This window comes from Petaurus breviceps, unplaced genomic scaffold, assembly GCF_028583685.1.
Source record: "Petaurus breviceps papuanus isolate PSGF00001 unplaced genomic scaffold, PetGlider_PUasm1.0 37, whole genome shotgun sequence".
NCBI classification, from domain to species: Eukaryota; Metazoa; Chordata; class Mammalia; order Diprotodontia; family Petauridae; genus Petaurus; species Petaurus breviceps.
In genome coordinates, this window is record NW_027186296.1 from 6,532,154 (window position 1) to 6,560,034 (window position 27,881).

The 27,881-nt window shown below is 35.3% G+C and overlaps 2 protein-coding genes and 2 pseudogenes across 2 annotated transcripts; all 4 read left to right on the forward strand.

Annotated features, from left to right (window-relative positions):
• Window positions 1-1,963, forward strand: part of LOC138168736 (olfactory receptor 4F6-like) — a 2,455-nt pseudogene extending 492 nt beyond the window's left edge.
• Window position 1,964: 1 nt separating this feature from the next.
• LOC138168411 (olfactory receptor 4K14-like) lies at window positions 1,965-2,906 on the forward strand. The gene has a single exon (XM_069097438.1). The coding sequence runs from the start codon at window positions 1,968-1,970 to the stop codon at window positions 2,904-2,906; it is 939 nt and encodes a 312-aa protein (XP_068953539.1). The 5' UTR covers window positions 1,965-1,967.
• A 2,984-nt stretch (window positions 2,907-5,890) lies between these two features.
• LOC138168412 (olfactory receptor 4K14-like) lies at window positions 5,891-7,036 on the forward strand (annotated as a pseudogene).
• Window positions 7,037-17,679: 10,643 nt separating this feature from the next.
• On the forward strand, window positions 17,680-19,033 carry LOC138168413 (olfactory receptor 4F4-like). The gene has a single exon (XM_069097439.1). It carries the CDS (start codon window positions 18,095-18,097, stop codon window positions 19,031-19,033), a length of 939 nt encoding a protein of 312 aa, XP_068953540.1. The 5' UTR covers window positions 17,680-18,094.
• The last annotated feature ends 8,848 nt before the right edge of the window (window positions 19,034-27,881 follow it).

The window sequence follows — 27,881 nt, forward strand, 5'->3', positions numbered from 1 at the left end:
TAAGAGTCTGAAGAATTGCAGAAAGCAAGACAGAATATAACAAGGTAATTTGGATTTAAGGGCACCATGACAATGTATTGGCAGGGACTAAATGTCTCTCCTTCTCAAGGTGATTAAATTTTTTCTCTCTATTTCTGGGCAGCAGTAGGATTAACGAAATAGATGTTAAATCTATATTATTCTACGAAATTGAGCAGATTTGGCTCCCTTGATTCTTTCTACTCTGCTTTATTAGAAGGAAAACCTCAATAGTATTACTCCTCTAAAACTTAATACATATTAATATGTTCATCAAAAGATTTTTTTCATGGATAGTACATATTTCACTTTAACTTATCTCTGTGGAATTGTTACAAATTACAAATGAGCATAATATGAATCTATTAAGGGAATATGATCATATGGAAAGATCGCTAGACTGGGAGTTCAGAGATTAATGTTTAAAACATAGCCTCCTTACTTATTCACTGTGTGTTCTTAAGTAAATAACTATAGATTTAGATATTATAATTAATAATGTGAAATGACTGAAGTAGGTGATCTTTAAGGTTCCTGTTCGTAGAGTCAGGAAGACTAATCTCCCTGAGTTCAAATCTGGTCCCAAACATTTTAATTGTATGACCCTGGGTAAGTCACTTAACTCTGCCTCAGTTTCCTGATCAGTAAAATCAGTTGGAGAAGCAGTGGCTAGCCACTCTAGTATCTTTGCAAAGAAAAGCCAGAATCAGTCGCAACTGAAAATGACTGAACAACAAGGTTCCTTTCTATTCTAAGATTTTATAATTTCAATTCTACCTTAAAAAATCCCTCTTATTTGTATATGTTATATATAAACTATTGTATAATAAATATACCTATGTAATATTTTCTCATAGTGGACATTATCTGTAAGGTCCAATTCATGGGCATTTCTTTTTAGCTGTGTAGCAATAGAGAAGAGAGTGGGACCCACTTATAGAGAGGAGTCCACATATGGCAAGGGCTGTGCTTGTGTTTGTCTCCAATTGAGACAGAATAGACATCCCTAGCCTTTTCTCCCTCAACTCTGCTCTCCAAGGGAGATTTATATTCCAGTTAAGAGGGAAAGAAAGACGTTATGATAGGAAATGAACTCACTTAACCAAATAATAGCAAAGCAGAAATCAGAGAAGGAGAATATAGGAGATTATATGCCACACAATACAGATGGTAAGAGTTTGCTTTTTGGGAGCAATTGTAGCAAGCTGGAAACAGGGACATAATGGAAACCATTGAAACTCCCCTCATGTCTTCCCAGGGTCTTTTCCTTTAGCAACCTGAAGTGGGCTTAAATTCTGTCATCTCTTGAAGCTGGAATGTAACTTGATGCTCAAAGAAGACTATCACTTGCCTTAAATCATTGTACACACACACACACACACACACACACACACACAATTGTCTTCTATACGAGGGGTAGGGAAATTGTGACATCAAGGCCACACGTGACCTTCTAGGTCCTTGGGTGTAGCCTTTGGACTGAGTATAAGTTTTACAGAACAAATCCTTTTATTAAGGGGATATGTTCTGTGAAGTTTGAATTCAGTTAAAACGTCTCAATGGAGGACCTAGAGAGCCACATGTGGCCTTCAGGCTACCAGCTTTCCACCCCTACCCTAGGGCATATCTCAACCTGTAGTTCCTCATACAATCTCTGATATCTAAGCTATTCTTAATTTTTGATGAGCTCTTAAAATTGTAGAATGTTTAAACTAGAAACACTATGGAGATGATCAAATCTAATTAACTCATTTTATATTCTTGGTTATAATGCTCACTATACCTTAGCAAGGTAGATGTTAAATGGACACAAGTTTTGGTTTTATATATAAGGTATATGGCAAAATGCTTTCTTTGGGGAACCAAAGATTTAAAACTAAGCTATCTTTCCCATTCTGATAATTTCTTGTCCCCTTCTCTCTAGAAGACTGGAGTAAATGCTTGACAGAATGGATAGAGTGAATCATTCTATGGTATCTGAATTTGTGCTGTTGGGACTTACTGATTCATGGGAGCTCCAGATCTATCTTTTCCTATTATTTTCTATCATTTATTTGGCTACTGTTTCAGGCAACATTCTTATTATGACCACAGTTATCACTGATGCCCATCTTCATTCCCCCATGTATTTTTTATTAGCTAACCTATCATTTGTGGATTTATGGCTTTCCTCAGTCACCATTCCCAAGACAATCATAGACTTTTTCAGGGATAGTAAGACCATATCTTTTGGAACCTGCATGTGGCAAGTTGTCTTTGTACATTTTGCTGGGGGTGGTGAGATGGTGCTGCTTGTGACTATGGCTTATGACCGCTATGTAGCCATATGCAAACCCCTCCACTATACAACCATCATGAGCCAGCAAAAGTGCATTTGGCTTGTAATTATCTCATGGGCTATTGGGCTTGTACACTCAATTAGTCAATTGGCTATGATTGTGGATCTCCCTTTCTGTGGCCCTAGAGAGATAGACAGCTTTTTCTGTGATCTTCCACTGGTGATTGAACTTGCCTGCATGGATACTTATACCCTAGGATTATTGGTGAATGCTGATAGTGGATTCCTTGCTACAACCTGTTTCATTCTGCTTTTGATTTCTTACACCTATATCCTACTCACTGTTCGCCATCACTCCACAGATGGAGTATATAAAGCACTGTCCACCTGCACTGCCCACATCATGGTGGTGGTGATATTCTTTGTACCATGCATCTTCATTTATCTTTGTCCACTCAACATTCCCTCAGTGGACAAGGTTCTTGCTGTGTTTTATGCAGTATTTACACCTTTCTTAAATCCTGCCATCTATACCTTGAGAAACAAAGAGATGAAAGCCGCCATGAAGAGATTGAGAAGTCATTATGTGAGTTCAAGGGAAAAATCTTAGATATCTCTCTTGATCAGAAGCATCATCCGTCAAGTAACTCATTTGACTTGGAGTCATGGATGGACACACGAATTAGACCATTGTAGATGCTTAGTTTGCGCCTGTAAGTTATGCATATCATTGGAACTATGATTAATGCCCTGATTATTCAGTGGAAATGTGAAATCTTCCCTTGAAATTTTAACACTATAGATTAAGAAGCTTTCTCTATGAAGACTGCTCTGTTTGTTTGTCTCTCTGTCTGTCTTTCTGTCTCTTCCTTTCTCTTACTGAGCTATCCTTAAGCAAAAGGCACTGCAGCATAGTGGAAAGAGCCCTGGATCTGAAGTTAGGAAAGACTTGTTTTTGGTATTTACCATCCCTGTGTTCATGGCTAAGTTATTCAACTCCTTTGGGTTCCAATTTACTTATCTGTAAAGTTATGGCATTTACCTTTTATGTTTGCCATGAGAGTGTAAGAAGATAACATATAAGAAGTCTTTTTGCTAATCATAAAATATTAAAGTCAGTTATTGTAATTTGCCTTGATTTCCCAGACATTATCAAGGGATTTACTGAAAAGACGATTGATTCTGTAACTACTGTTGTCCTTAGGTGACATCATAAGTTTCACGTGAGTTTTAAAAGTTCATTTAAAATGTATCAAAAAGATGCCAGTTCAGCTCTTTTGTGGTGGCTAAGAATTGGAAATTGAAGGGATGCCCATCACTTGTATAATGGCTAAACAAACTGTGGTATATGATTGTAATGGAATATTATTGTTTTAGAAGAAATTACAAGTAGGATGAAAATCCTGGAAAGACTTACATGAACAGATGCATAGCTAAGTGAACAGAACAAGGAGAATATTGTACACAATAACAGCAATATTGTTTGATGAAGAATTGTGAATGATTTAGCTCAGTGGCGGGGAATTGGCAGCCTCAAGGCCACATTTGGCCCTCTACATCCTTAAGTGATTCGGTCAAAGGGTTGCACCTGAGGACCTAGAGGGTCACATATGACCTCAAGATTGTGGGTTCCCCACCCCTGACTTAGCTTTTCTCAGCAACGCAATGATCCAAGACAATCCCAAAGGATTAATGATGAAGTATACTATCTGCCTTTAGACAAAGAACTGATATTGATCGAATATAAACTGAAGCATTCTATTTTTCACTTTCTATGATTTTAAAAAATTTGAGTCTTCTTATATAAAATGACTAATATGAAAATGTTTTGCATGATTGCACATGTATAACCTATATCTGGTTTCTTAAAAAATGCTTGTTAAATCTAATACAATTTGGGATGATAGGGAAAATAGATTTGTTCTCATATATCCTCCCCTGTTGTCTCCACTTTCAGTGAAAATGAAAGGGGTGTGTGTGTGTGTGTGTGTGTGTGTGTGTGTGTGTGTGTACGTGTGCATGCACATGTGTGTATACACAATGGTTTATGGCAGTGAAGATGATTCTAAGGGAAACAATCCCAATCTATGATCATTGAACTCCTTGGAGTTGTAGCATTATTGCAAAGAGTCTATCTCATTAAATGACTCATTAATCACATAATTAAACATAACTTTTATATTTTGAATAAGTAATGTATCTTGAGTTTTTATAAATTAAAATTTTTCAAATGAATGCTGATGCTATTGTGATTAATAGAAAATAAATTTATTCAAAACTGAATTGAAGTTATAGTAACTTTTTATCATATTTTCCTCTTGTTTATGTATATGAGTGTTTACCAAATTCAGAATAACAATAAAATAAAATAAAAGGCATTTACTTCATACTTACTATATTCTAAGCATTGTATTTAGCATTGAGATTGGAAATAGAATAACAGAATAGTTCCTGCTCTCAAGGTATTCACATTCTAGCTAGGGGAGACAACATGTATTTGAGGGTTCAGGGAAAATAAAACTACATCATGATTAAAAAGCACTTGAGATATTTTTCATAAACAAGTATATTTGAGAAGAATTACAAAGAGAAGAATAGAAAGGATCTTTAGAAAAATCCCAGATATGCCGAAGCAGGCCCGGAAGACGCTTGATCAACTCAGAGGGCAAGTTGTCCCACCAACCACAAGGGCCACTACCAGGCCTATCACCAAAGGGCTGGGACTGGAAAGGGCAAGGTAAGAACCAAATGCAGGGGCCCCTCTCCTGGACAACAAATACTCCTGGGGCTACCACTTCATAGCCCAGAAATTAAAAAAAAAAAAAAAGCCCATATCAGGACCTCCAAATACCAGGATGACCTCCCCCCTAAAAGCATAGTAACTATTGCCCCAGGGCAAAATCCTCTGCAGTAAAGGCTTGGGATCCCTAGAGGAAGGGCGTGGCTAGGGCCCTGCTTCAAAATTGGTAGATAGCAGACTACAAAGACTCTGGAGTCCTACTATCCTCAGAGGGAGATTGAAAAGGAAAGTTTAGTACATTGATGATACCTACATGTTAAGAGCTTTGGAGGAGATTAAAAATAATGTATTTTCACAAAAAGATAAATACTCTTTCCATATTTCATTTTTTTTATAATTTAGCTTACACACAAATTATTTTTCATGGATAGCTCATAATTCAACTCAGGCCCATTTCTCAATTATATATTGAAAACTAGGAATGAGGACAATCAGAATTCATAAGGCAGTGTAGCTGCCTGAAAAGATCACTGGACTAGGTATCAGGATATCTGGGCTCCATTGTTTACTTACTTGGAAATATTGAATAAGTCAAGGGCCCTCCATTGTCATTTCTCTAAAATGAGGAAGTGAATGATCTCTAAGGACTTTTTCAGTTCTAAAATTCTATGATATTGTGGTTTCTTTCTCTGAAAACCTCTTATACAGTGCAGAGAAGTATAAGTCAAAATAAAGTAATATCTTCTCTCTCTCTCCTTTTCCTCCTCTCTTTCCTTTCTCTCTTTGTGTTTCTTTCGTTATTTCTCCTCCCTATTACTCTCCACTTCTTCATCTCCCTCTCCATCTCTTCCTTTCTCTATCGCTCTTACTCTTCTTTCCCCTCTATCTGGTTGTGTCTGTATGGGTGATAGCTCTGAGATGGAGGAATATTTTTAATAGGTTACATAGGTATCAGTATATTTATGTGGGGAGATTCCTATTTGAGAAACAAAGATTGAAAATTAAATTCTCTTTTCCATTTTAACAAAACTTTTTCTTATTCTTTCCAGGAAGCTTTCTAGTAGATACTGGACTGAATGGATGAAACAAATAATTCTGTGGTGTCAGATTTTGTGCTTTCAGGGCTTTGTGACTGTGGAGACCTGCAGGTCTTGTTTTTATTGTTTTCCACACTTTATTTTATCATCATTTTAGGCAACATCTTGATTATTCTCTCTGTCATCAGTGATCCTAATCTCTACTCTCCCATGTATTTCTTGTTGGCCAACCTCTCTTTTGTTGATTTGTGGCTTCCTCAGTCACAACACCAAAAATGATCATGGACTTTCTCAGAGAAAGCAAGACCATCTCCTTTGGTGGCTGCATGTGCCAGATCTTCTTTGGGCATTTTGTTGGAGGTGATGAGATGGTGCTGCTTGTGGCTATGGCTTTTGACCCCTATGTAGCCATATGCAAGCCACTTCACTATACAACCATCATGAGCCAGCAAAGATGCATTTGGCTTGTAGTGATCTCATGGACTATGGGGTTTGTGCATTCAATGAGTCAATTGGCTATGGTCATGAATTTGCCATTCTGTGGCCCTAGAGAGATGGACAGCTTTTTTTGTGACCTCCCACTAGTGATTCAGCTTGCATGCATGTATACTTATGTCCTAGGACTAATGGTGAATGCTGATAGTGGTATCTTTGCCTTGATTTGCTTCTTTCTCTTATACCCATATCCTGCTCACGGTCTGTCATCACTCTATGGATGGGGCAGCCAAGGCATTATCCACTTGTACTGCCCACATTCTGGTTGTAGTGATATTCTTTGGACCCTGCATCTTCATCTATCTGTGGCCACTCAACATCACCTCCATGGACAAGTTTCTTGTAGTGTTTTACACAGTCTTCACACCTGTGTTGAACCCTGCCATATATACCTTGAGAAACAAAGAGATGAAGGTTGCTCTGAGGAAACTGGGAAGTCAGTATGCAAATTTGAAGTGGAATTCTTAGGTGTATTATTGGAAGTCTTATATTGAAACTCTTAATTATTGTTAAGGGTAAAATCATCCTTCCAGTCACCCAGGTTTGTAATCTACATGTCACTCTTGAATCCTTATTCTCCCTTACTCTATGCAATCTATTGCTAAATCCTGCCAATTTTCCCTTTATAACACTGTTTTTATACAACCTCTTTTCTGATCCTGTCATTACTCTGGTGTAAGTCCTCATCACTTCACTCCTGGACTGTTGTAATAACCATTGAGTCAGTAAACATTTAAGTGTCAATTGAGTGCCAGGCACTGTGCTAAGCACTGGGGGTAAAATTGTAAAATACTGTCTTGGCTTTTTTCACAGAGCTCACAGTCTATTTGGGGAGGCACTATGCAAATGAATATGTACAAATAATTTAAATGCAAAACAGATCAGAAACAATCAACAGAAGGAAGGTAGTAGAATTAAAAGAATTAATAAAGACTCTCTGTAGAAGATGGAATATCAGCTGAAACTAGGAGGAAAAGGAAATCTGGAGGCAGAGATGAAGATGGAGATCATTCCAGGCAGAAGCTCAGGCAGGTAAAATTCCCCCTCCCCATAAAAAGATGGAATAGGGGCAGCTGGTGGTGCAGTGAATAGAGTACTTGCCCTGGAGTCAGTAGGACCTGAGTTCAAATATGGCCTCAGACACTTAAGATAAAAACTAGCCATGTGAACTTGGGCAAGTCACTTAACCCCAATGGCCCTCCAAAAAGCAAAAAAAAAAGTATCTTGTTCAAGCAACTGCAGAGAGAGACCAGCATCACTGAATCAGAATACAGAAGTTTTGAGAGGTAAAAAGTGTAAGAAGACTGGAAAGATAGAGGAGGACAAGTTGTGAAGGGCTTTGAATGGCAGAAGATTTTGTATTTGATCTACAAATGATAGGGAGTCACTGGAACTTACTGCGTAGAAGGGTGGCAGGCTTTGACTTGGGTTTAGGAAGACCACTTTGTCCGCTGAGTAGAAGATAGCCCCGAGTAAGAGAGAATTGTGGTAAGTAGATCCACCAACAGGCTATTGCAATAGTTCAGGTCTAAGTTGTAGCAGTGTGATGGCAGTACCTGAGGATCAAAAAGAGCATGTGTGAGCAATGTAATGAAAGTAAAATGGACATCCTTGACAACAGATTGGATGGGAGAGTGAGGAGTTGAGGAGGAATTTTCTTTAGTGAAATACAGACTTATCTTGTTAGTGAAGGCCATTTATCACCTTCCTTTTCCACCCCCTGAGCACAGCATCTCTTACTCACATTAGCATCATTATTTTATATGACATCTTTTTAAATCTTTCTTTGAGAAGAGAAATATTCATTTTGGATCATAATAATGAAAAAGAAAAAAATTAAGGATAAAAAATAATGTATAGTTGGGATATGTTGGTGAATGCTTAACAACTAGTTCAAACAACAGCAACAAGAACATATACGTAACACAATTGTAAGTTTAATCTGTATTGTTAACATTTTCCCCATTACTTTCTAAAATCTAAACAATGAACAAAACAACAAATCAAACCCTGATTTGTACCATTTTCTGATTTGAGAGGTGTAAATGCTCACACTGATGATTTAAAAATTAATTCCTACAAGCTGATTCAAGCAACCTCTACCACATTCCTCAGCATAATCCAAATGTGTTTAAGAATATTTAATAATGTCATAATATTGAATATTTATAACCTTTGAACTATGTAGCAGGCAAAGCTTTCAAGATATAGAGAGCTATAAAATAGCATTCCTAGAACTATGTAGCAATGAAAAAAGACATATATCATCCCTGTTATCCTGTCTTCTAATGGAGTTGTCCCAAAGATGCTTTCAATATGTCTATGGATCAATATTCATTCAATCACAAAAAACAGTTACTAACTACAGCCATACCATAGACACAGAACAAGAAATCTGAAAAAAATAGAACATGAAATATAAACAAAGGACATTAAATATATAATAATAGCAATATTGAAGCTTGTTCTTGAACCATTTTCAGATAAATTCATTAAAAATGATGGGAATAATGGAATGATGATGATGATATTTGTGCTAATTCAAAGTTTTTGTGAACAAAGTGACTTATACATCTTAAATTGTTATGAGCCTTTTGTTAAATATATTAGAAGGAATAAAATATATCTCAAGTATAGACTTAAAATATACTTTAGTCAGGAAGTATTTATTTTTTTAAGGAAGTAAAAAATGCACTGGATTTAGATGAGTAGATTTAGCCTCTTGGCTGTATCCATAATTATATATGTAAATATGGGCAAGATATCTAGCTTCTCTTTTCAATGATATTGGGAAAGCAATTCAAGTCTCTTTGACCTCTGTTATCTCATATATAAAATGATTTGGTAATATTAGATGACTTCTTTACCCTTTGACAATGGGTATTATTCATCCACTTGTTCTAATAGGGATGGATAATTCCTTTGAATGATAAGAGATATCTTCCAGGAAGCTTTGGATTTTTCTAGGAATTGATGAAATCATATAGTATCATCTAGCTTAAAAGTATCTAGAAAATGCTATCTTCTTGTAATCAAATAATCTTCCATCAACTTGGATTCTGTGCTGGAATTCCCCCATCTCAGTGTCAAACACCTTAGTTGAGCATGCATTTCCATGTTTTATAACTTGCTTCTTATTTATCATCTTAGGTCATTGAATTGGGTCATGTGACTTTTGAACTAGATTGTTTTAAAAATTGTTTTTAGCTCTAAAATTCCATAGGTCTCTCACACAGGATTGCTAAAGGAAGAAACCTTAATTGAGAGAAAATCTTTTGCCAGGCCTATAGGCCATAAATTAGAGGAGAATCACAGAAACAGCTGGAAAGGCAAGTAAAGGATGGATAAAATAGCTGAGCTAGTTGCACTTGAACTGAAAACATTCTAATTCACCTAGTATGCATTATTTTAGGCTAGTTATTTGTGCATATACCAGAGAATGACCCTACATACCTTTTTTTTTTTTGGGGGGGGGAGCAAGGCAATTGGGATCAAGTGACTTGTCCAAGATCACACAACTAGTGTGTCAAGTATTTGAGGCCGGATTTGAACTCAGGTCCTCCTGACTCTCAGACCAGTATTCTATTCGGTGCATCACCTAGCTACCCCGAATCTACATACTTCTTGGGGAAGTCTTAAGAAGCTTTTTGTGCCTTTTGAGAAGCTGATGTATAGTATCTCTGATTTTATTTTTACTAAAATGAATTACTTAGAAACAATGAAATTTCATGGACATGTGAAGTTTCTCTATGTTACTCTATTCTTCAAGGGAAAAGGGAGGCCATGACTGGAATTTAATAGGTTTAAAAGCTAAAAGACAGCAAAAGCTAGCAGAGTGACTTATACACAGAAACTATTTCATAAATATGTACCAAATTGCATCAAAATGACCTGAAGTTAAAGGTAACACAGATGAGCAATATTCAAGAACAGTATCATTTACATGACAGTACTACTGTGGTAGTTCTACTATAGTTATAAATGGGGAAAGTGGAGGGTAAAGACTCTCACAAATAAAAGGGAAAGTATCACAAATCTTGTCATTCTTAAACTATATTTGGGAGCCATATGAGAGGAAATCATGCAAAAATATGCTTGCTTACCTATGTAGCACAAAGCCATTTAATATTTACCATGTTTGCAAATCTACCCTAGATTTTGGATTAATCTCATCTCTAAGCTGAGGGAACATAATAAATCATATACCAGCACATTATGGGCACTGTTTTGATGCCATCTTGCCCTTGGACCTGTTCCCCTCGAAATCTATTGGACCTTGCCTTGTTCTGATGTGATTAAACCCCTATTTGTTATGTCAGAACCAAAATTAGTCTCTGTCATATATTTACTTATCCCCTTGCCTTCAATTAAGTTTAAACTGATACAGTACTATAGTATATTGTTTATTGACATATAGTGCTTCCGAGAATGTTATTCAAGTACATAATCAAAATACATAATCACTTCTTCTGGGTCCCAGGTGTCTAAATGGCCTCACTTTTCCTGAATACTAAATAAAAATAGATCAATGGTGGATAATAAGTTGATGTCATTTACACTGATAAAAATCATATTAGTTTTGATGCTGAATGATTGATTTCACAATGTCAAAGACTTTGGTGTCAAGAACTTTCTTTTTGGGGTCTTAAGTAGCTGTGGCTGTACCATGTACAGGACAAGTTGACAAACCGCATCTCCACAGGATTTCCTTTCCATGATGATGGTTACAGGCATTGGACTAGAAAAATCGGTATTCCAAAAGCTTTTGGGTAGTAGGTACTGTGTTGTCTCTAACAAGATGCAAGGGGAGATAGTGACCAAGGTGCTGGTATATGTTTGATTTCCTATCTTTTTTACTAGATGCCATGATTTTTCATCTAGACTAGCTTGCTTCCTATGTGAACGAAATTTGATGAGAAGTTTATGGGGATAGTTGGCTACATCTCCACAGGTGTAGTTTCCCAAAATGAGATCCAGGACACCTGGGTTTGAAGTAGGACTGGAATTCTGTTTGTGCTGCCATTCCTGGGCTTTCTCTGCTTATCTGTCTGTTGGTTATTAATTGTTGCTAGTGAAGGTTAGGAAGGTGACTCTTTTCTGTAATTATTTCTCCCCTAAGTGATGATTATATGGGGCTTGGTTGGAAGCAAGTCTGTGGTTTGGGGGACACTACTATTCCCAAGGCTTTAGATACCACCATTACTATCCCTAAACCCCTAGTACTCAATGATACTCTATAAGACTGCCTTTATTTTCTGACCTGGTTCCCAAATTGTCCCTTATATTGAAAACACACTCTTAAAAATTGAGACAAGGGCAAAGCTTCAGAGATATTCACATCTGACAGCTTTCAAGGGTCTATGGCATTATATTCCTGAGGGACAAAAAGCACAGCCCAAATTATTATATCTAAAAATGGATGTTACATTCCAATCCGTAGCATTTAAAATACACTTAGTATAAAAACACCGATTGACTAAAACTGCAAAATACATTTTACTTAGAAGAGATCTGGAGAAAAAGCAGTATTCAGTAATATTGACATCCCTTTCACAAATTCCTTAAATTAACACTAATTACATTATGAACTACTCAGATTAGTTACTTTTGTTTTATACTCAGGTGATTGTAGGGAATTTTTAGACACAGATTGTCCTATGTATCTGAGTCATACTTGGCATATAACTGATTATCAATTCATAGGCTGGTTCACCTGTTGGAAACTGTCAATTTGCCTAGCTGATATAAAATCTGTTATATAAGATCTACTGAATCTTTTACTGCCATATATACCATAGCATCAAATTGCAATGAAAACTCACAAATAAAATCATCTTGATGCCAAAGACACAATATACAAACTATTTAATTCAATTAAAGTCATTAATTTCCCACTATGAATGGGGTCTCATGCTGAGCACTAATGTTACAATTATGAAAAAAAACCCTACAGTCACTCCCCTCAAGAATTGTACAATATAAATTGGAGAAAGGAATATGACATTTTTACTCCAAGTAGAAAGTGATAAGCATGCAGCACTCTTAATGGTAATATTAGGGATTTTAGAAAAGAAAGTCTTCTTTCAACTCTTTGTGATAAAGGGTGATGATCAGGAAAATCTTCATGAAATATTACACCTGAGAGGTGCCTTCAAGCAACAGAAGGATTCTAGCAAAAGGGAAACATGGAGTAAGTACATTTCAGGAACAAAATATAGAAGAAAGCATCCAGGGAAATTTTTAAAAATATTGTTTGTTTGGGGGCCATTTATATTCAGTTGTTCTTGGTCTTGAATTTTGAGAGATTATTTGCCAGATGATAATCTCAAACTAAGGAGCGTTAGGCATAAAGAAGTCTCAGAGGGCTATAGAAAATTAACCTTTTCCATGAACCTTATGCCCTGTTCTGCCCAGAAGAAAATGTGGGAAGTTCCCTGATTTTCCATAGGGACTACACTACTTCCCTGAAGTGAATACAATATATTGTACTACACCAAGGCTGATGGTCATTCAATGATCTATGGTCTCTTCTAGAAAGATTAAGTTCCTGTCATTCTCCACAAACTTGTAACCAAATGTAAAATCACTGCCTGAGAGACTGCATATGGTAAATAATTTCTGTTATTTTTCTACCTTTATAGTTATCTCCCTTCTCTCTTGCAAGGGACATGGGAAAGAGTTTTTAGAATATTGAGAATATGAAAAAGTACAAGAATACAATCTTAGAAGAGAGAAGAAAAGTTTGCTTCATTTTCCTTTTCTTTGCTTTTTCTACTTTGCTATTTCCAAAGTTTCTGCTTTTTTTGAGGTGGGGAGAGAGGGAGAGTTTGACCTCTATTCACGGAATTGTAAAATTAATAATGCCAAGGTAGCACAAAAAGACTTATTTTTCTTCAGTGGGACTTATCTATTCTCACCGAACATTAAGGAGGTAGATTCATTTTGTAATTTTCCTTATTAGATTTTAAACCAATCCCATTTTAAAGAAAACAAAGAAATAAAAGGAGAGGAAATTATTGATCTTTTTGAGAGTAAATTGATTTTGTGTATACCAGAGGAATTAGTATATTTGAAAATATAGCATCAGTTCATAGAATCATAGATTTTTAGAGTTAGGAGACCTTAAGTTCTTCCATTCCTTTTTTATCTCCATCCCAATATTATGAATGAAGGTATTTAAGTCAAGAGATGCTAAATGTAACAGTATTTAGTAAGAGAGTCAGGACTAGAACTAGCTTTATCCCCATCCAAAGCTCATTCTAGACCACCATACTACCTCCTAGTTTTTAATAAATCCTTTCTAATGGTAGCCCATCTCATGTGTGTGTGTGTGTGGTGTGGTGTGTGTGTGTGTTTTCTTCGGGGTATGGAACAAAAGAAGAAAAAAGAAATTTACACAATAAACTTTTTATATATTTAAACGGAATAGCAAGTTGTTTATAATTTATTTACAGTCTAATGTGCAATTATCCTTTAGAAAAATTATACTGTTATGGAAATGCTAATTTTATTCCATAAATTAAAAATAATATAAATAAAAACCAAAATAAAAAATCTTTTTTAGTTTGACTTAATCCTTTGTATCTGTAAAGTGCTGTATAAATTAAAGGAAAAATTCCCTTCCAGCTATTTCTTGTTTTCTTTCTGATTTCTCAATTTCTCCTGTCTTGGAATCAGTACAAAAGCAAAAAAACAGAATTTTACTCATTCATATGCAAGAGTATCCACAAGGACATCCTAGATTAAGGAAAAATCTTAATGAGGGAATATTCTAAGACAAATTTAGTATGCATTTCAACATTTTTTCAATATTTCCAATTATTTTCAATATTTCAATATTCAATAGTAGTATGAATTTTAGTGTTTTGTAGCTTTATTATGATAAATGGAGCTAGAAAACATTGTCAAGAAATTATAGCAATATATAAACAATAAAAATTTTTTGACTGTCTACTGTGTGTAAGGCTTCTGTGCTAAGTAACAAAACATCCCAGGGACTTGTATTAAGGAACAAATAGGAATGGTTAAGTATTCTAAATCATAAATATCAGGAGTCCACAAGCAACTTGGAAGCAATGTTTCCTTGATTAAGTGAAACATTGATTCTCTGAAATCCATCTCTATGTTAATTTGCTAAGAATATTCTTTTTTTTTTTCATGGCTGCAACATAGACGATTTGAGACCATGCTTGTTGGAGGCATTGCAAATTAGGATTGAGGTTGAAACAATGGACTTGGGTGGAAAGAGAAGTAATTTAAAGAACAGGAAAACTGAATTTGAGTCCTAGACCCATCACTCTCTATGTGATGTTGGGTAAATCCCATCACTTCTCTGGGTCTTAGTTGCCATGCCTGCAAAAGGAAGATTTGGAGAATCTGGATTAAAATAGTTTATAAAACCTTTAATACCTTCCATTTCTAAAATGTCACAATTCTGAATCTTCCCGTCATGAAAACCCCTTACCTCACATAATAAGCATTTGTATGCACAATAATTTCTCTCAGGGGATTTATGTACATGGGGTAGATGACCACAAAACATTTATTTTTTTGCATTAAAAATTCCTTCAACTTTATATCAAGTAGAGAATTTGCTTTTGGAGAGTTTTGAGGTCTTAAAGTATGAACATTTCTCCTTCAGTCAGTGCAAAATTACCCTCCTTCACCCCACCCCAATGAACTCTTTTAATGGAAAGATGTTAATTTTATATAATGATGAAATTCATCCTTTTTACAAAATCTCAGACTGAACTACTTTAATCCTGTAAACATGATTGTTTCAATCTCATTGTTTGTCATCTCATTTCACCAAAAGACTGAAAATCCTGGGAAGAGAGTAGATGAGAATGAGAGATCAAAAATCTTTCTGCCCTTTATCTTAAGAAATCATGCAAAAAATTTTCAATCATCACTTTGCCCTTTATCCTTATGATCTGAGGAGATTCTTGATAGTTTAATGAACAGTGATGTCATAATTTTCTAGTGCTTCTCATAACAGCTATGAGAGTCTCAATCAATCACTCAGTAGACATTTATTAATAATTTACTATGTATCAGACACTGTGTTAGTGATGAAGAGTTTCATTTGAATGAATTTCTTTATTGATATGAGTCAGCCAGTGGCAAAGATATGAATGGTAGTAGTGATGCAGTGAAGGTAAAGGTGATTGAAGATATAAGGTTCCAATGGCTAAGGAAGACATGGTTGAGCTCAGCTTATCTTCCTCTGTGGATGCTTAGATAACTTTTCTTTCCCTTTTGTTTGAGACCACCTTTGATTTAATTGGTATAGGAACTCCCCCTCCTCAACAACACTATAGACTGATATTTTTGTGCAATTTATGGTCTTAGAGAATTTTCTGAAGCACTGGTAGGTTAAATGACTAGCCATAATGCCGCTCAAGTTTTTCTGCAGTGAAAACATGTAGTCATTAGATCTGAACACTGTCAAAATTTGAATGAAAAGTTTAGTCCATTTCACGAAGCAGTTGATGAACAGATCCTCCTCTCACAGAACAAAATGTCATCACAGGGTTATGTGATTTGGACCTGAATCAATTTAAGATTATTTATTCTAACTTTATCATTTTAGAGCTTAGGAAACTGAGGACCAAGCCAATATCACACAAATAGTAAGTAATAGAATTGGAGTTTTGAGTTCTTCTGTTTCTGAAACTTTCTATTTATATAAAATTGTATTGAATTGGATCAATTAAAACTTAGAATTTCATCTAGTGATGTGTTTTAGTTATTGATTAGTCACATATTGAACACATTTCAGGATCATGTCAGGATCTTTATTCTGGTCAGTCGGATTGTTTATTAAGTGCCTATTATGAGCCAGACAAGTGGATACAAACATTACCATGCTGGAACCTCAGATTGCATTTTAGAGTTCTCTGACTAAGATGTGGAATTGAGTAATTTATTTTGGATTTGCATAGGAATCTCTTTTTAGCTTTTTTTTTTTTTTTGCCAAATCTGATAGCTGACTTCGCTTATTGGTCTGCACCTGGAATCACAAAATCACTGAATGTTAAATATGGGTGAGATATCTGAGACATGATCACCTCAGGGATTTCTCAATTTATTTTTAAGTCTCCTTGATTTTTTTTTTCTTTAGTATCTTTTGGCTTTTAGAAAACTTTCACATACTACCTCTTCCATATGAAAGGAAATAAATTCTAGAATCTGCCATGCATAAGTATACTGACAAAATAAATATAGTAACTTTTGATAAAATTAAATTTTATGGATTTAAAATTAACTTTAATAAAAATAAAATAAATAATATTTTATTAGAACATTCTTTTAGTTTAATAAAGTTGTTAGCCATTTGTCAGAACACATTTAAATAAATTAGTGAGAGCCATGATTTTATTTCTTGTTACCCAACAGTTTTATTCTCAATATAGTTCTTGCAAGAAATATATGCATGTGATGTGAAGCCTCCACTTTGTTTTTTTGCTTTGGATTTGATTGAGAGCAGGATTGATAATCCTGATTCATAGAGATAATTCTTTTAAAAATCTACTGAAAGTGTCATGGAACATTTTTTTTTCTTGTTGTTGCTTCTTGGAGGGCAATTGGGGCTAAGTGAGTTGCCCAAAGTCACATGGGTAGTTTTTGAATTCAGGTCCACCTGATTCCAGGACCAGTGCTCTATTCACTGTGCCACCTAGTCAACCCAGCATAAACTTTAGAGAGAATATCACATTCTTAGTTTTAAAAAAAAATGTTCCAGGGTGGCTAGGTTTTTAACATTTTTTTTAAAACTAAGAATGTGATATTCTCTCTAAAGTTTATGCTGGGTTGGTTAGGTGGCGCAGTGAATAGAGCACTGGTCCTGGAATCAGGAGGACCTGATTTCATATATGGCCCTAGACACATAACACTTACTATGCATGTGACCTTGGGCAAGTCACTTAACCCCAATTGCCCTGCCCTCCCCCTCCAAAAAATCAAAAATTATGCCAAGCATTTTAAACTTGATTGGTTGAATAACAATTTGGAATCTCTGGTTGTTGTATGGGATCAATCAGATAATCTTTCACTTGGTGGAATTTGTTTTTAAATTTTTTTTCTAGCGCATTATGAAAAGGACTTCTTATCCAGACTTCATTCTTTTAATTTGTTCAGTTTTCCCTCAACTTTTTCATTTTCTTCAGGTTTCTTCTCTTTTCCAGCCTGCCTCCACCTTTTTGCTATTTCATCTTCAATATTTTTTTTCCGTTGACACTATTACTTGTGGAATACTTCAATAGGATAATGTAGTCTTTTTTTCAAATATTACACATACCCTTTGATCAGATGTTCCTCTTCCCTTGGATACATGCTTCTCCCATAATCTCTGAAATCATATTGTGATGTATATCGTTGCAAGACTGGTTAAAATAACATAAGATGTGGTTTCATATTTATGTGAGAGAATATTTCAGCATTAAAGGTAGAGAATTAAGCCATTTTACATTCTAATAGCTATTTTTCTCATTTTCTCCAGGAGGTTTATAGTAAAGACTTGAATGAATGGCTGAAGTAAATAATTCTACAGTGTCTGAGTTTGTGCTGTTGGGACTTTGTGATTCATGGGAGCTTCAGATTTTCTTTTTTATTTTGATCTTGGTGCTCTACCTGGTCATTGTTTTAGGTAATATCTTTATTGTGATTTTAGTTATTACTGACTCCCATCTCCATTCCCCCATGTACTTCCTGTTGGCCAACCTTTCTTTTGTTGATTTATGGCTTTCCTCAGTCACTACTCCAAAGATGATCACAGATTTGCTCAAGGAAAACAAGACAATCTCCTTTGGGGGCTGCATGTGTCAGATCCTCTTTGTGCATTTTGTTGGAGGGGGTGAGATGGTGCTGCTTGTGGCCATGGCCTATGACCGTTATGTAGCCATATGCAAACCTCTCCACTACACAACCATCATGAGCCAAAGAAGATGTATTTGGCTTGTAATGATCTCATGGACTATTGGATTTGTCCACTCTGTTAGTCAATTAGTTGTGATTGTGGATCTGCCTTTCTGTGGCCCTAAAGTAGTAAACAGTTTTTTCTGTGACATTCCACTGGTGATTGAACTTGCCTGCATTGAGTCCTATTCCCTGGGAATCTTGATGAATTCTGATAGTGGAGTTCTTGCTATGACATGCTTCATTCTCTTACTGATCTCCTATACTTACATCCTTCTCACAGTGTGCAATTACTCCAAAGATGGGGCTTCCAAGGCACTCTCCACTTGCACCGCTCATATCACAGTGGTGGTGTTATTCTTTGGACCCTGTATCTTCATATATGTGTGGCCACTTAATATAACATCAGTGGACAAATTTCTTGCTGTGTTTTATTCAGTCATCACCCCTCTCTTGAATCCGGCCATCTATACATTTAGAAACAAAGAGATGAAAGTTTCCCTTAGAAGATTTAAAAATCAATATGTGATTTCTAGGTGGAATTTGTAAGAGCTTTGTAAGTAGCAGTTCCATATTTTATGTATCTCATGGACCATTCTATGGTTGCAAGCATGTTGTATTCAATTCCAGATACTTGATTTGCACATAAAAGTTATCATGTAAAAATATGATAATATACAAAATTAGTATGTTGAAAATCAAATTAATACATAATTTAGTATGTTATTAATTTTTGGGTTATTATTCATTATTATATTATGACTAATAATAAATAATTGAATAAATTAAATAAACGTCTGATGCTAGAAATTTAATGCCTAAGTCTCCATGAGCAATGCTCCATGATGGCTTGTTTTCATGTCTCCAGAAAAATCCATCTATCCTGATAGAACATTAGATGACTAAACTTTATGTGGTACTGCTGGAGTTGGTTTGGTGACTGTGGTCATCCCAAAATTCAACACAGAATGTAAGCTCCAGGCACTATTTCATTTTTTTTCCTTTGTGTCTCCAGCACTGAGATCACTTCTTGGTACACAGTGGTCATTTAACAAGTTCTTATTCATTGATTTTTTTCAGGTCTTGCACTTAATTAGCCTTTATCACAACCGGGATCTTGAAAATTATTGGTTATTATGATTAATTTGTCAAATTTAAGTGACTTTTCAATAATGAGAAAAAAGTAACAGAATAACTACCTCTTCTTTTTACCCTCTGCTCTCATTTAAGAAGAAAATGAGATTTTTTACTAAGGGGAAGAAGAAAGGTGATATAGGAAGCAACAATGAATGTAAAGTTTGTAGGTGTAATTTTCTAGTTTTTTTTCACCCATTCAGAAGAAATTAAATGAAAGTAACCCTTACATTTCTCCTATTAATCCTTATAATTTGAAGCACAGAATGTCTTTCATTTGTCTTTTAAAAAAATCCCTTTGGCTATGATTATAAGCTGTCTGTAGAGTCTAGTCATCAAATACACAATTTGAGAAAAGATCTGTTACTAGTACTTGTTTGGTTTAATTTGTTCTTCTCCAAGGCAAAAATCATATATCAAATCACTTTCTTCTGAGATAAAGTTAAATGTGTTGTGATTAAATTATAGGAAATCACTATTATTTTTACCAAACTAATAAAAATAAAGGTATGGTTTTGATATTCTCAATAGCCTTTGATTCTACAGTGAAAAAGACAAAGACCTGCAAGTTAGCAAACAAAAAATAATGAACAACAAACAACAAATTCTAGCATTTATATAGCATTTCAAAGTTTGTAAAGTGCTGTTTGAAAACTTACATCATTTGGTAACAAAATTATCTTATTTGGGATAGATAGTAAGGAGAACATTTTTCTTAAAATAAAACTGATGGGGGAGATCATATTGCCTTGTCACTCATTTCATCTCCATTGAACAGGGTGCCAGCGCTTGAGAGAATTATCAACATCCTCATGGCTATTGTGATCCTTTGTTGGATCAGTTGTATCATACTAAAGGTCATATAAGTACAGGGAATTGAAATTAGTTTGTTCTAGCTTCCTTCATTCTAAGGTATATCCTATCTTTATCTCACTGAATTGATATAGTCAGCATAATTTTTACCCCTCAACTTTCACTTCCTTGTAAATTGGTAAATTTCCCCCACCCACTAGTGAGAAAATAACTATGTGGGTGCGATGCTGCTCTGTATATGTTGCCTAACCAGACTTCTGAGTCCTCCTCTTTTATATAACTCGATATCCACCTCGAATTGGTGTTAGGAAAATCTGAGTTTAAATTTTTCTTTATGCACTTACTAGATGTATGATACTAATTAAGTCAATTAACCTCTCACGCTCAATTTCTTTATTGAATAACAGGGAAAATAATACTACTTACCTCACAGCAACCTTGTGAGGATTGACATAAATAAAGATTGTTGCATACCTTAAATTGCTACATATGTGTTAGTTATCATCATAATCATCATCATCCTCACTTTTTGGAATAGGGGGTGGTTCTATGGGTAGAAAATATGGCATATACTGTCAGATAGGGTAGATGTATTGACTGGATTTGTTGAATCATCCTTTCACTTCTCATTTTTTTTCCTGAGACAACCCAAATAAAGATGATCATTTCAGTTATGGAAACTCTTGCTGGAGACAATATGGGTTTGAACCAAGGAACACAAAACAATTCCAAGCCTGGAAAGTTCTATTTCAAAAGTGACTTGATAAGGCCCTTCTATCCCAGAGTACTAGTCATGCATGATCTGAAATGGGAGAGGACTCTTCATAGATATATTGGCAAATTTTACTGATTCTCAATCCTCTGATTCCGATAGCTGTCTCTAAATTTCCATTGACACTTCTGATGTATCCTTCATTCCCACATACTACTGTTATCGAGGCAATAAATACTTTGTTACTGCTACTACAAGTCTCATCCTCAGCGATGTTAGTCCCAAACCTGAGCTTTCTCCATTCTCCCTTTCAACTGCTAACTTATTTCATTTGCCAACAAACTCTTAGGTGATCTCTTGTGTGACTGAATTTGTTGAAATTATTTTGTCTTTATTTTTATATTGTTATAAGGGTATGGCTTGATGAGTTGTGGAAGAGAGAAGGATATATTTGGAAGTAAATGATGTGAATACATCAATATATATATTGATACACATCAATAAATAAAAAAATAAAATTAATTGATTTTTATAATTCTTTAAAATTTCTACATCCTGAAGATAATTTTCTTCTGCATATGTTTGGTCTGGTCAAACTGTTCTTTCCAACTTGATTCTTAATTCCACTTCCATTTCCTCCTATACAAAATCAGATAGTGAGAGAATGAGTCAGGTAACTCCACTATCACCAATAATGAAACCACATCACTACAGAAATTCTGGCCAATCTTTTCCAGTTTCTGTCTATTTGATATCCTATTTCAAGTTTTCTCTACAAATGTTCTTTTGGAAAATACAGCTGAAATGTGCTCATACCAAACTCTCAATGTTTTTTTTCCTTTATAGATTATTATGATTTTTGTGAGATATTCACCTGTGTTTAGATTTTTTAGATTTATTCTATAGAGCAGTATTGTCTTATAAAAAAGGATTCTTTAAAAATTAGAATTGATCAAGTGGAAGATAATGACTTTATGGGATATCAAGAAACAATAAAACACAACCAAAGGAATGAAAAATAAAAACGGAAGAAAAGTTTTTGTTGCAAAGATACTGGAATGGTTTGTCATCTCCTTCTCCAGCTCATTTTATAGATGAGGAAACTGAGGTAAACTGGGTTAAGTGACTTACCCAAGGTCTGAAGTCAGATTCAAACTCAGGAGATCAGTAAGAGAATGAAGCATATCATAGCAAGAACTCCACTATCAGAATTCATCAAGATTCCCAGGGAATAGGACTCAATGCAGGCAAGTTCAATCACCAGTGGAATGTCACGGAAAAAACTGTTTACTACTTTAGGGCCACAGAAAGGCAGATCCACAATCACAACTAATTGACTAACAGAGTGGACAAATCCAATAGTCCATGAGATCATTACAAGCCAAATACATCTTCTTTGGCTCATGATGGTTGTGTAGTGGAGAGGTTTGCATATGGCTACATAACGGTCATAGGCCATGGCCACAAGCAGATTGAAGCAAACTACCTGCTCTCTTTCTTTTTCTTGTTTGGTTTTGTTTCCTCTTTTCCATTGTTCATTCCATTCAATACAACCCTTCTTCATAACCTAATATCTAATGTGAAAGCATTTGCAGATCCCATATTTGATTGCATGCTGCCATGGTGGCAGATAGAGGGAGGGGGAGAAAATTTGAAGCTCAAGGGATTATGGAACTGAATCTTGTAAACTAAAAATAAGCAAACAAATTAATAAAGACAAAAAGAATTAAAAAAAAGCAAGAGTTAGACTGACTTGACAACTGTTAAGGCTTCTTCTTGTTTTAATATTCTCTGTTCAAATATTGTCGTTCTAACGCTTTGTATTAAAAAGGCCCTTATTCTCTGAAAAAATAAAAATAAATAAGAGCAAAAGGTAAAAAAAAAAGAAGTGATATATGATCAGAGATGTGTTTAGGAAGGCTGGTGCTCACTCCTTTCATATTTTTAACTGTCCTCCATATAATCATGTAATACTAAACATTGACAAAGTAGGCGAAGAGTGTACTTGATCCTCCCTCTAGATTGTTGGTTCAGCTGACCACCATTTAAAATATGTGTTGAACTCTGCTTTTCTAGTGCATCATCTCTCTGCATTCTACTTCAACATTCATTTATTGTAGTCATGACTATTCACTTCACTGAACAAAGTTCTGATATCATTAAAATGATTGTCTTTTATATTATCGTAGTCATTCTTCAAAGTCATTGCTTCAAAGTTTGCAAAGCATTTCACATATGTTGTTCATTTGATCTTCAGAACAACCCTATGAGTTAGGTGCTAATATTTCCCTCATTTTGCAGATGAGAAAACTGAGGCAGAGAGAGGTTGTGACTTGTCCAGGGTAACACAACTAGTATATATCTAAGGGAAGATTTGAACTCCATTCTTGTTGACTCCAAGTTTAGCACTCTATTCACTGTGCTGCCTACATGGCACATGTTAACTATTCTCCTGGTTCTGCTCATTTTACTCTGCATCAATTCATTAAAATCTTCTCAAATCCCTTTGAATTCTACATTGTTATCATTTTTTATAGCACAATGATATTCAATTCTATTTATATGTCAAGCTTTGTTCAATCATTCCCCATTTGAAGGACAGTTCTGGATAACAGAAATGTGGTTATACATATGAATCATTTTCCTATGTTTTTGACATTTTTTTGGGGGGGTTATATGCTGGTAATTGAATTGCAGGCTCAAAGGGCACAGGTGGCTTAAGTACATTTAATGTAGTATTCTAAAATGTTTTCCATAATAGTCAGAAAAATTGACAGTTTTACCAAAAGAGGATTAGTGTTCCTGCCTTCCCAGAACTCTCTCAGAAATTTTCATTTTCAAGGTTTGTGGGTTTTGCCAGTTTTCCAGCCTACCTTTCCAAGATGATTATTATTTACTTATGCTCAGGTACTCACATGCTTCAGCCAAAATTGTCACCATGCTTTTCTCCTCCTATAACTTCTCATTTCCCATGTTTCTGCCTTTGTGCTTAGGTTCCTATCGTTCTCTCTCTCCATCATCATTCACTGATTTGTATATATCCTCTATGTATTTGTCTATGAACATAGTAGATTCCTTTGTTAGAAAGGAAACTCCTAGAAAGCAGGGATATGTTCACATTTGCATTTTTCCCCCAGTGCATGGGAGCACAAACAGTATTATAGTGCCCCTAACATAGAACTATTTCATACATGTCTTTTGACTGAATGACCAATCAGAAGAGTTCCGGGATCATGTGTAGACAGCTCTGGATCAAAAGGGAGTCAAAGTTAAGGAAGAGAATGGAAATTTATTAATCCCCTACTAGGTGCCAGACCCTGGGCTTAGCATGTTACAATTATTGTCTCGTTTGTCCCTCACAACCATCATGGGAGGTAGATGCTAATACCCCCCATTTTACAGCTTGGGAACCCGAGGTTAAGTGACTTCTTTAGGGTCCCACAGCTACTAAGTGTTTAAAACTGTATCTGAACTCAAGTATTTTTGACTCCAGTCCTTGTAGTTTATTCTCTGCATCATTCAGCTGCCTCATCTTATTGAGGTATAACAGCCGATGATTGAGCCATAAGGTGGAGGAACAAATATAGAACTTGTCTTTTAACACTCTGGTGACTTATGTGGTCTTCATCTGTCTATGGTAGGAAGGAGTAAACTCTCTCTGTCTCTCTCTCTGTCTGTCTCTCTGTCTGTCTCTCTGTCTGTCTCTGTCTCTCTGTCTCTCTCTGCAGTGCTTGACCCTTTAACTTGTAAGTCTGGAATATTAGAGAGGCCAGTCAATAGGCAAGCATTTAAGTGCCTACTATGAGATGTGTGGGTTTTCTAATGTGTTATCTAATGATCCCCAGTTCTTTCACCTTTTTGATTTTCCAGCTCAGAATAGAACTTAAAGACTGGAGGACAATCTAAATCTGTGGGAGAGAAGAGAATACTTAAAGACTTGACTTTATGAGTGTTCTTCCTCTTTTCTTTCAGATTAAATAAAAACTTTCCTTTATGCAAATTAGGTGGTGCAGAAAAGTGTTAGATCTAGAGTCTAGAAAACCTAAGCTGAAATATGACCTCAGAAATTTACTAGATATGTGAATCTCATCAATTTATTAACCACTTAACTTGGCTTCAGTTTCTCCTGTGTAACTCAGTAATAATAACACTTTTCTTACAGGATTGCTATGAGGATTAAATGAGATATTTGTAAAGCACTTTGCAAACATTAAAGTACTATCTAAATTGTAGCTATTATTATTAAATATTGTCAGTCTCAGTGCTTTCATAGAATTGTAGTACATTTTTCTCCTTTTGTGTAGAGATCCAGAAATGAGTCAAATTTTGATGCGTTGGAGGAAATCCTGTGGGTAGAGAAAAACAAAACCAAGAGATTATAATTTTCCCGAAGGAATTCTTGGGAGGGGATTCAAGCTAAAGACTGATTTTATCTAAGAAATCCCCAACATTGATCACTATCTATTTAAACTCTGAGTTTCAGTTCTGGGTATTAGTTATGGAAGATTGTTTTGATGACAGTACGGAGGATGTATTGGAGAGGGAACAGACATGAGGGAAGTTGACAAATTCGGAGGCTACTAAAATAATCTGGTTGATAAGGGCATGTACTAGTGTCACAGCAGCATTAATACCAAGGAAGATGTAGAGGCAGCAGGTATAGAAATGAATGATCATGGAGGGTAAGAGAGAGGTTGTATCCAAAGATAACTTCGACAGTTGGATCCTGGATGATGAAGATGATGGTGATAAGATTAATTAAATTAAGGAAAATTTAAGGAATTCAGTGGAGGTCTCTATGCCTACATAATAAAGCCTTCATTTTTATATTTTTTCTACAAATATTCCCCTTTGTCCTTGAATGTATTATATAGATGAACTCTTTATGGAAAAATTCAGATAGAGAATATGCTTATCCCTTTGGTCAAATTTGCATCCATTTTAGTGACAAGACAACAAATCTTTCCCTTTAAGACTAGGGGAAACCAACTTGGCTCTGTAATAATTCCCAAGAAAATTTGCTCTTCAATTTTCTATGCTCATTATTATCTAAAAGTGTTTCTAATTATTTTCCCTGCCTGCTTGGGAGTTCATATATGTCTCTGTTCCTGGATCCCCAGGAAACCCATCATCTTCATGGTTTCCGAGTCCCATTGAAGAGTGTATTCCTTGATGTCTTCATCTAGGGGTGGTAGGTTGAATGGCCAGTCTGTTATACAGGGATTTTTGTATTAGAGCCATGTAACTGATTTCTATATAGATTTAGCAACTGAATAGCAAAGATGGACTCTTACCAATGAAGGAGAGTGAAGACATAATAATTCTCAAATGGTATCTGGACAACTATTTCTGGGTTCTATAGAATTAGGAGATACAAAATTTTGTCATTGCACTTCAATTCTGTAAGCATTAGGAACTTCCTACCAGTTCTATTCAATATCTTAGTTAAGAAAGATACATAGATGAAAAATGATATAGTCTCTGTCTTGAGACTGAATGAGATGAACTACCAGAACCCTTCTACTTCTACATCTATGATCCTCTTGGATATTGTGGCTGCTTCAAGCAATAATTATAGTAACAATGGGTAACATATATGATAATGGGTATTTTATGGTTTGGGTAGAATCTTTCACTATTTCAAATGAAATAAATGATTCAAATGGAATAATGTATATAAAGAACATTGCAAATCTTAAAGCACTATATGTATGCAAACTGCTATTCTAATAGTAATTGTTATTTGATGCATTATTACAAAGAATTTAAACACACTACTTTGTTGTCAAATATAAAAATACTGAGAGAGGCATTGCATCAGTCATTATAATTGTACTAGCTGCGAGAGGTTAAGTGATTTGCTTATGGTCATATAGGATTAGAATATGGTTTTCTTCTGCCTCTAAATGAAGCATTCTTTCATGCTCCTTCTTGTGCACACAAAGAAGTATGAGAATAGTATAGAAAGCCAAAAATAATAAGAATAAACCAGAGAACACTAACAAGCAAGGAAGTTGTGGTCACTTTTAGCTGGTTCCATCACAGAAGACTTAATGGAATAAGGGGCACTAGAGCTGGTGAATAGAAAAGATGAGTGAGGATTTTCTATGCATGGAGGAAGCCTGTGCAAATTTGTCAAGGCAGGTAAGAATAAGATAGGAAGAGGAAACAATAAGTTTTCTGTTGTGTTTTGTGACAGACAAGCTATAACACTGGGGGCATGAAAGGTACCTAATAGCATCCTAAAGGCAAGACTAAGAGGGTTATATTTTATATACATTTATATATCTATTGTCCGTAGGAAACCACTGATGAATTTTGAGATGTGGAGATTATTACTTAAGAAGATAATTCTGTCGGCTGTGTAAAGAATAGATCAGAACAGGGGTGTTTAACTAGGGGTCTGTGAACTTATTTTTTCAAGAAAATTTTTGATAACTTTATTTTAATATAATTGATTTCCTTTGTAATCCTACTTATTTAATGGGTTTACAAATACTCTGAGGAGTCCATAGGTTTTACCAGATCACCAAAGAGATTCATCACAGAAAAAAAAGATGTAAAAATTCTGAATGAGATGGAAAGCAAGGAAAGCAAGGAACTCAGTTCGGGGGTTATTAAAACAGTCCAATTCAATTTATTTCAATTTGACCAATAAACATCAAGGTGAAAAATGCTGAGAGCCTGAACTGAGTTATTATCTTTGTGAATGCAGATTAGGGGATTGATTCAAGCAAT

Coding starts and splice junctions, on each gene's coding strand:
- LOC138168413 (XM_069097439.1), top strand. CDS start 18,095: ATGGCTGAAGTAAATAATTCTACAGTGTCTGAGTTTGTGCTGTTGGGA.
- LOC138168411 (XM_069097438.1), top strand. CDS start 1,968: ATGGATAGAGTGAATCATTCTATGGTATCTGAATTTGTGCTGTTGGGA.